Below are 10,415 nucleotides of genomic sequence, written 5' to 3'. Positions count from 1 at the left end.
ACACATCTTTTCATTTCATTGGCACTGGTGGCAACAAATGTAATATCATTCATGGAACATCGACCATATATCATATTTCGTGCTCGCCCCTTTCACTTTCAAACATCATCATGGGTTATCAACAACAAGGCATCTCTAGTCATGACTTTTAGTACACATATGAGCAAATAAGAGTCTTAGGCATATTGAGTTTTCTTCCACAATTTGGCATAATAACTTGCAATTGAAACATGATTAAATTCATAATATTTTGATACACAACCCATACTTTGAACACATTCCCAAAGGATAACATAATATGATAAGAGCATTCGGAACACATTTTGAACATATATCTTTCGACACAAAATTTATTTGTAATAGTTAAATTTATAGTGAATAACTCGGAACATGAATAATAAGAACTTGGCCCATCATACTTGAGACTTATGAGAACATCATAGGATTCAATTTTAAGAGAGAAGTTTAGCCAACATACCTCGCTTTGAGCTTTTCTTAAATTACTACAACATTCTAGAAATCCTAGCAACTTTAATCTATTTAGAAACATAAGAAAATCGCGATCCCAGGGAGTTCATCAGAAAATACCTCCGAAAATTCATTCACAACGGGCACGGACTCAAGTGTAGGTGTTGCAGCATCGGTGTCAGTAACCCATACCAAATGGTAAATACACCCCTTGTTGATCATCTTCATGGCCTTATGATAGGAAATAAACCTACCCTTCGGCACCACATCATCCCCCTTTCATTCAATAACTTGCTCACTTGGAAATTCAAACCTAACGGTTCTGGTTCGGCAATCAAGCTTGGCAAAACACGAATAAAGCCAGCCCATCCCCATTATTATATCAAAATCAGCCATTCCCAAATTCAATGAGATCGGCCATCGTGTCCCGACCACGTACTGTGACAACACAATCCCTATAAACTCGCGCGGCCACAATAGACTCACCAACCAGAGTAGATACCGAAAATAGCTTATGAAGATGTTCCGGTTCTATCCAAAATTCTATAGCAACAGAAGGAGTGACATAGGACAAAGTGGAACCAGGATCAATAAGAGCATATACATCATGAGATTGTACAGTCAATATACTTGTGACAACATCTGGAGAAGCCTCCAAACTCTGGCAACCCCTCATAGAATATAAACGACTGGATCCTCTCGAACTCTTTGCACCACCCCTAGTTGCACCATGCCATGCAGGTGCTGGAGTGCCTCGAGCTAGAGGAGGTGTTGCGGATTTAGTAGCTGCAGAACTGGCTGGCTGTGTTTTACCCCTGCCCACACTCTGGGGGGATGAATGGCAATCCCTCTAAATATGACCCCTCATACCTCTCCCATAGCATATCGGTAGGTCCATGTAACAGACCTCTAAGGGGGTCTTCCCACACTTAGGGCATGAAGGCCTCCGCTATTGCTAGAATTTCCTACCAGGATGACCCTGCTAGTAGGATCCCTGTTGCCCTGACCAGGCCTAAAACGGCTCCACTACTGCTGACTGGGCCCTGATGGCTGTGCACTGACTGAAGACTGAGAGAAAGACTGTGATGGCCCTGATGATCCTCCCCTAAATTCTGACTTACCACCACCACCACCAAAAGAACCACCAAAGTTGGCCGTGGACCGAGTCCTAGTACTACACTCTTGCTCCATTCTATTCTTCAATTTGTGAGTCTCTATGGCTTGAGAAAATGCCACCATCTTCGCATAGTTAATATCAAAATTCAAGGTAGTTCTAGCAGCCTCATTAATACCCAAGGGGCTAAGTCCCTGCACAAACCGGCGCACTCTAGCCTCCATAGTGGGCAACATATAAATAGCATACTTGGATAGGTGCGCGAATATCATATGGTACTCCCACACACTTAGGCCACCTTGCCTCAGGCTCTCAAACTCGGTGGCACGGGCAAACTTAGTCTCAGCAGGCAAGAAATGGTCAATGAAGGCATCGGCAAACTCACTCCACCTCGCCGGAGGACTCCCCTCCTCACAGGACTCCTCCCACAATTCAAACCAATAATATGCCACCTCTTTCAGGCAGTAGGAAGCCAACTCCACTACTTCCGTCTCAGTAGCACGCATCACTCGAAGAGTCTTGTGCATCTCATCAGTGAATTCGTGGGGGTCCTCCTCGGGGTTAGTACCCATGAACACTGGAGGATCTAACTGAAGAAACCTGTTCATCCTAGAACTAGCAGAATCCCCTGGCTGGCTGGAAGAAACAGGTGAAATATTCGATCTCTTGGCCTGGGAAGCCACTATCTGAGCCAACATCTGTATGGCTCCCCTAAGGTTCCCCTCAGAAAAACTGGCACCGGGAGCTGGGGCTGGAGGTGGAACTTGAACATCAGTGGGAGGAATCATTGCACCCTCAGTAGGTGTAGGAATTGGTACAGTATGAGCAGGAGTAGTAGAATCAGGCAGTATAGTAGTTGGGGGAATATCCTCACCCCTCGAGTGCTCACGAGCATCATCAAGTATAGAATCAACTGCCACTCCTAGGGTAGCATTGGCTCCTTGGGCAGTTCTTCCCTTCTTCCTAGGCACCATGTACTGAAAATTAGAGCAATACACGAGTTAAATGAGGAACAGTCTTACGATCAGCTCTATCGCACGACCTTGAACATCAAAGAAGGGTGTTATTCCTAAATTCCCAAGTAGCCTCCTAATTATAGATGTAGTCAACAACATATCGATAAGAAGGACTCTACTAGACATGGCTCTAAGACATCCTAGGACACTTTAAAACCTTAGGCTTTGATACCAAGTTCGTCACGCGCCGACCTCAGGGAGCGCGACCGGCACTCAACCGAGATAACCCGGTCAAGCAAGCCTACTAGATTCTTTCTACCCGAACATGCCCATGAATAAAGTGAAGACATATTTCATTAATTAGACCATGGGAAGATCATGTGAGTAACACCAATTCATTACCATTAGTTACATCATTTATAAGTCTCCAAAATATTACATTACACATTCATAGTTTAGAAGTGGAACAAGTGATACAAATACAACATTCTAATTTGACTTTCCCAACACCAATATACAACCCACACTATGTCTACGGAGCCTCTAATAGATACAAAAAAGTAATATAATAGTGTCGGAAATAAGGCTCCGGTTATACCTTGGGTTTCGTTAAGCCCAAGGTCCATTTATCATGATATCAGAGCCAGGCCCATCCCAATGATTGTTACCAATGTTGGGCCCCCATTTATGTTGTCCATGCTCCAGTTTGCAAGCCTGGGCATGAGGGGGTGTTGGGTTGTCCCACATCGGTGGGATTTGAGGTCCTTGGTCCCCTTATATAGTATTAGGCAATCCTCACCTCACAAGCTTGCATTTGGGGTTGAGTTAGGCCCCAAGGTCCATTTATCATGGTATCAGAGCTAGGCCCATTCCAATGATTGTTACTAATGTTGGGCTCCCATTTATGTTGTCCACGCTCTAGTTTACAGGCATGGGCGTAACGGGGGTGTTGAGTTGTCCCACATCAGTGGGATTTGAGGTCCTTGGTCTCCTTTTATGGTCTTGGGTAATCCTCACCTCACAAGCTAGCTTTTGGGATTGAGTTAGGCCCAAGGTCCATTTATAACACTATACATAGAGGACAAGAGATACAAGACCCCGAGAAGAAGTGGGGCTCACCAACTCAGCTAAGGAGAGGGTGTACTACTATCACTGATCAACGCCGCCTATTGTGGAACCACCTGCATCCATTAAAGATGCAGTGCCCCCAGCAAAAGGGACGTTAGTACATGTGGAATAGTACTAGTATGTAATACTAAACACCCTCTCTATAGAACGAGTAACAATACAATAAGAATAGTTATAGGATCAAATTGAAAGCCTCAAATAATACCAATGCATCAAGTTAGGAGCAAAAAAAGTTTTCAAGTAGATTTCAATGTTTCAGGTTAGGAGAGCATTAGTACCGATATAACACTGTGACTTTAGCACAGAGTCCGATTCATGCCCCGATCGGCTAGGCCATCTCATCCAAAGACATCTAATTACAACCACAATCACCACTATATGCGTGGCATGGCGTCTGATCTCGACCCGATCGGCTAGGCCGTCTCACCACAATGTCATGTGAATCGACATCACCCTTCACTAGCAATAATCTCATCTCATTAAGGGGAATAATCTCAACACATCAATCTCGTCCCATTTAAGGGAAATGTTCTCCACACATTAGTTCGGGGATTTACCCGTCAATCACTCCTACACCGGCATGTATAGTTTTGGGGTTAGGTTATTTCAACCTACTCTTCCTCGGTGACTAACGATACTCCCAAAATGTTTATTATAAAAAGGATTTAAAGCTCAATTCATAACCTTTTGCACATCTTTTCATTTCATTGGCATTAGTGGCCACAAATGTAATATCATTCTTGGCACATCGATTGTATTTCATATTTCGTGCTCACACCTTTAACTTTCAAACATCATCATGGGTTATCAACAACAAGGCATCTCTAATCACGACTTTGCGTACACATATGAGCAAATAAGAGTCTTAGGCACATTGAGTTTTCTTCCACAATTTGTCATAATAACTTTCAATTGAAACATGATTGAATACATAATATTTCGATACACAACCCATACTTTGAACACATTCCCGAAGGATAACATAATATGATAAGAGCATTCGGAAAACATTTTGAACATATATCTTTCAACACAAAATTTATTCGGAATAGTCAAATTTATAGTGAATAACTCGAAACATGAGAAATAAGAACATGGCCCATCATACTTGAGACTTATGAGAACATCGTGTGATTCAGTTTTAAGAGAGAAGTTTAGCCAACATACCTTGCTTTGAGCTTTTCTCAAATTACTACAACATTCCGGAAATCCTAGCAACTTTAATCTATTTAGAAACATAACAAAATTGAACCATAATTAGGAAGATATTCGGGGGTCCAGCTCAATTAAGCATTTCATCAAACACTAGGTGGGCATTATTATTTCAAGGTTCTCCTATGGTAGATTCCTTCATCCCACAACCCAATGTTTACCCATTTGAGCTCAACAACCTTCCCACAAACCTTATTGGTACATGCATGCATAAATAACACTTTCCGAACTCAACACTGTGGTCGCAGAGTGCACCGCAGATCAGGTTTGCAGCCCACAAAGTGGACCACGAAATTGTCCTCCAAAACTGGGCTGGCATGGTCCAGTCTGCAACAGATCTGCGATCCGCAGATCAGTTATGTGGTCGCATAATGCGCCGTAGAATCTTCCTCCAAAGTTTTCTCATGCTGGTTTTGTGATGGATGTGCGGCCCGCGAAATGGTTATGCGGCCGCATAATGGACTGCATAATGGTTTTCAAAATTGGCTCAAATTATGTTACACTCTGCGGCCGATATGCGGTCCGCATAGTGATTCTACAGCCGCATAGTGGACTGCAGCCACATTCTGCAAAATTCTTCATTCAACTCTCCGACGCACTGTACAACCCAAAAAGTATGTACCGTGGCGAGCTTGCGAGCCACAAAGAATTTCTACAATCATCAAACACATTAGCCTACCTCACCACGAAACCCCAAGTTTTAGTAAACTTTTACGGGGCCTTACAAAAAGTGAGATCAATTAAGGAGAAACAATGGCTTGTTCAGATCATCAACTCTCTCCAACACAAGAATAACAACAAGAATCACCCGAATGTTCTACATAACATACTCACAAATCACACTTATGACGCCGCGTGAGCTTCTCATTTAAAACATTTCACCTATATAGCTTCGCGCGCATAAGCCCCCTTATCTCGCCGCGTGTGCATCACAATGAAGTATTTCCCCTTACCAGCAACACACGCATAAGCTTCCTTATCTCGCCGCATGTGCATCAATATACACACTACCCTTATGTCACCGCATGCACATCTTATTCACAACACAACAATTAACTACACAACACATGCACATATGCCACCACATCGACCAAACGACAATTCCAAAGTCACCACAATACATATCCCAGGGCTCAACAACAATATGAACAAGAATTGCAATAATAACATAAGGATACGGGGAGTGAACAACAATAAGAGTGCTTCAAATAACAAACAATTCCAATTCAAGGCATATTAATAGTCTAAGGTCTAATCCGGTCAATTACCAGACATATATATACATCATTCCACATAATACAATCATGCAATTAGACCAAATCCTAAGGGAAAGTTCCTCCACATAATGTAAGGCAAGATACTTACCTCAATTAGACCTATTCAATACTCTAAAATGCTTTTCCTTTAAATTCACCTCCGCTCAGCTCAAATCTAACCAAAAATGACTTAATAATATCAAACAATGTAAGAGAAACCAATTTCTATTAATAAAGTTAATATCTTTACACAATTCCCCGAAAGTCAATAAAAGTCAGCCCCGGGCTTGCCCAGTCAAAACCCGAGTCGAAGGGTAGACCTGGACTACCCATAACCCCACGAGTCAATATATATATGTTTGGTTTTCAAATCCGAGTCCAATTCGACTCTCAAATCTCAAATTTTGATTTTTCAAAGCATAGTAAAAATCCCCAAAAATTCCTCTTTAAGTCACATGATTTAAATGTTAAAATACATAAATAGTCATATTATGTAATCAAAATTAAATTAAAATCACTTAGCCAATAGCTTTGTATGAAACTCTCCTCCTAAAATCGCCTCCCAATGACTCTAGGGCTCAAAAATGTGATAAATGAGATTAAGTCCTGAAATCCCAACCTTTTGTTCAGTTGAGGATGTCGCAAATGCAAATCGGGGTTCGCAAATGCGACCCCTCGCAATCCAACACAGAGATCGCAAAAACGGACCATGTCAACCCACAGAGATGTCGCAGTTGCGATATGGGCTTCCAATTTGTGATTGCAGTCTATTCACAAAAGCGACCATGTGGTCGCAAATGCGACTGTCCTAGCCCAGTGCTATCTTCGCAAATGCGATCTAGACATCACAATTGCGACACTTGAAAATGTGAAGTTGTCTGCAAATGCGATCTATCTTCGCAAATGCGATCTAGATCTGGACTGCCCCATTCGAAATTGCAAACTAGTGCTCGCAATTGCGACAACTGCAGCACCAGTACACCTGAAGTTATGAATCAAGTCCATACCAATCCGAAACGCATCCAAAACTCACCCGAGCCCCTGAGGCTCCACATCAAATATCCACACAAGTCTAAAACATCATACGAACTAGCTCGCATGCCCAAAACACCAAAATAACATCCGGAACCACGAATCGGACACCAAAACACATAGAATTCATAATGAAACTCAAGAATCGCTAAAATCACAACCAAGCATCTGATTCGTATCAAACCAACTCGGAATGACGCCAAACTTTGCAGACAAGCTCCAAATGGTAAAACAAACCTATTCCAAGTCCCAAAACCAAAATCTGAACCGATAACCATAAATACAAACCAGGGCAAAACGTAGGATATTTCTAAAACTTCAAATCGCCAACTTTCGGCAAAACAAGCCAAATCAACCTAGGAACCTCCGAATCAAATTTCGGGCATACGCCTAAGTCCAAAATCACCGTATGAAGTTTTTGGATCCATCAAAATACCTTTCCGGGGTTGTTTTTACAAAAATCAAACATTGGTCAACATTTCCAACTTAAGCTTCCAAAGTAAGAACCAATTATTCCAAATCAATCTGAAACCTCCCCGAAACAAAAGCAACAATCCCAGCTAGTTATAACACCAGAAATACATATACGAAAAACATCAAAAGGGGAAACGGGGCTCAAATACATAAAACAACCAGTCGAGTCATCAGAGTTTCCCCCTTTTAAACATATTTTCGTCTTCGAACGAGTACAGAGACATACCTGATGTGCCAGAAAGATGAGGATAACGGCTCCGCATTTCATGCTCAATCTCTCAAGTCGCCTCCTCGGCTGGTTGACCTCTCCACTGAACCTTCATTGATGCAATGTTCTTCGACATCAACTTCCGGACCTGCCTGTCCAAAATAGCCACCAATTCCTCAACATAGGTCAAGTCTTTGTCCAATTGCACCGGGATGAAATCTAGCACATAAGATGGACCACCATAGTACTTCCTGAACATGGAAACATGAAACACCGGGTGAACTCCCGTTAAGCTAGGTGGCAATGCAAGTCTGTAGGCCACCTCACCCACTCTCTCAAGAACGTCAAAAGGGCTAATATACTGAGGGCTCAACTTTCCCTTCTTTCCAAACCTCATCACACCCTTCATGGGCAAAACTCTGAGCAAAACCTTCTCACCCACCATATATGAAACATCACGATCTCTCCTATCAGCATAACTCTTCTGCCTGGACTGACCTGTACGAAGCCGATCCTGAATCAACTTCACCTTCTCCAAGGCATCTCGAACCAAATCAGTGCCCAACAACCTAGCCTCCGTAGGATCAAACCAACCAACTGGAGAACAACATCGCCTCCCATATAAGGCCTCATATGGAGCCATCTAGATGCTTGATTAATAGTTGTGTTGTAGGCAAACTCTGCTAGCGGTGAAAATTGATCCCATGACCCTTCGAAATCAATAACACTGGCACATAACATGTCCTCCAAGATCTGGATAGTGCATCCGGACTGCCCATCCATCTATGGATAAAATACCGTACTCAGCTCCATCCGTGTGCCCAAGTCAAGCTGCACGACTCTCCAAAAATGTAATGTGAACTGTATGCCTCGGTCCGAGATAATAGACACCATTACACCATGAAGTCGAACAATCTCACGAAGATAAATCTGAGCTAGCTGCTCTAAAGAGTAGGTAGTCATGACTGGAATGAAGTGTGTAGACTTGGTCAATCTGTCCACAATGACCCACACTGCATCAAATTTCCTCAAGGTCCGCAGAAGTCTAACTACGAAATCTATAGTGACATGCTCCAACTTCCACTCTAGAATATCAAGCCTCTAAAGCAAACCACTTGGTCTCTTAAGCTCATACTTCACCTGCTGACAGTTCAAACACCGAGCCACTTACTCCACAATGTCTTGCTTCATTATTCTCCCCCAGTGGTACTGTCTCAAATCATGGTACATCTTTACGACACTGGGATGAATGGAATACCATGAACTATGCGCCTTCTCAAGAATCAGCTCCCTTTACCCATCCACATTGGGCACACAAATCCAGTCCTGAAGTCTCAACACCCCATCATCACCAATAGTCACATCCTTGGCATCACCATACTGCACCGTGTCCTTAAGGACAAGCAAGTGGGGATCATCATACTGGCGCACCTTGATACGCTCAAACAATAAAGACCGTGAAACCACGCAAGCAAGAACTAGGCTAGGCTCCGAAACATCCAACCTCACAAACCTGTTGGCCAATGCCTGAACATCCAAAGCTAATGGTCTATCCGAAACTAGAATAAAATCAAGACTCCACATGCTCTCAGCCTTCCTACTCAAAGCATCGCCCACCATATTGGCCTTCCCGGGATGATAAAGAATGATGATATCATAGTCCTTTAGTATCTCTAACGACATTCGTTGCCTCAAGTTCAGATTGTTTTGCTTGAATAAGTATTGTAGACTCATGTGATTCGTGAATACCTCACAAGACATGTCATAGAGATAGTACCTCCAAATCTTGAGCGCGTGAACAATGGCTACCAACTCTAAATCGTGCACTAGGTAGTTCTTCTCATGGGGCTTCAACTGACGCAAAGCATAAGTAATTACTCTACCCTCCTGCATCAATACATACCTAATGATGATCTGTGGAGAAACACAATAGACTGTATAAGAACCCGATGTTAAAAGCAAAATTAATACTGGAGTTGTAGTCAAGGCAGTCTTGAGCTTCTAAAAGCTCTCCTCACACTCGTCAGACCTATAGTCAAAGGAGCTGCGATGGATAAAAATCCATCCACGAAATAATGAGAATACCCAGCCAAGCCTAGAAAAATGTGAATTTTAATAGCGGTAGACGGTCTGGGCCAACTTTGAACTGCCTCGATCTTCTTCAAATCTACCTTAATCCCCTAATCAAGCCAAAATTCGCACTTGGAGAATTTAGCATATAGTTTCTTCTCCCTCAATGTCTGGGGCACGATCTTCAAGTGTTGCTCATGATCCTCTCGGTTGTGAGAATACACTAATATATCATCAATGAATATAATGATAAAGGAATCAAGAAATGGCTAGAACATGATGTTCATCAAGTGCATAAAGGCTTCTAGGGCATTAGTCCACCCGAAAGACATCACAAAAAACTCGTAGTGGACGTACCGGGTCCTGAAGTCCATCTTTAAAATATCTGAAGCCCGGATCTTCAACTGATGGCACCTCGATCTCAAGTAAATCTTCGAGAATACCTTAGCATCCTGAAGTTGATCAAACAAATCATCAATACGCGATAGTGGGTACCT

The 10,415-nt window shown here is 42.6% G+C and overlaps 1 protein-coding gene across 1 annotated transcript; it reads right to left on the bottom strand.

The window, feature by feature from the left end:
- Positions 1-7,918: 7,918 nt before the first annotated feature.
- LOC138909632 (uncharacterized) lies at positions 7,919-8,631 on the bottom strand. The gene is made up of 2 exons (XM_070200840.1): positions 8,439-8,631; positions 7,919-8,346 (listed from the first exon to the last, which is right to left on the bottom strand). The coding sequence occupies exons 1-2, from the start codon at positions 8,629-8,631 to the stop codon at positions 7,919-7,921; spliced, it is 621 nt and encodes a 206-aa protein (XP_070056941.1).
- Between the last annotated feature and the right edge of the window lie 1,784 nt (positions 8,632-10,415).

The sequence above is a fragment of the Nicotiana tomentosiformis genome, chromosome 4, assembly GCF_000390325.3.
Source record: "Nicotiana tomentosiformis chromosome 4, ASM39032v3, whole genome shotgun sequence".
NCBI classification, from domain to species: Eukaryota; Viridiplantae; Streptophyta; class Magnoliopsida; order Solanales; family Solanaceae; genus Nicotiana; species Nicotiana tomentosiformis.
The sequence above is the reverse complement of the archived record's forward strand: the minus strand, read 5'-3'. Positions and strand labels throughout refer to the sequence as shown.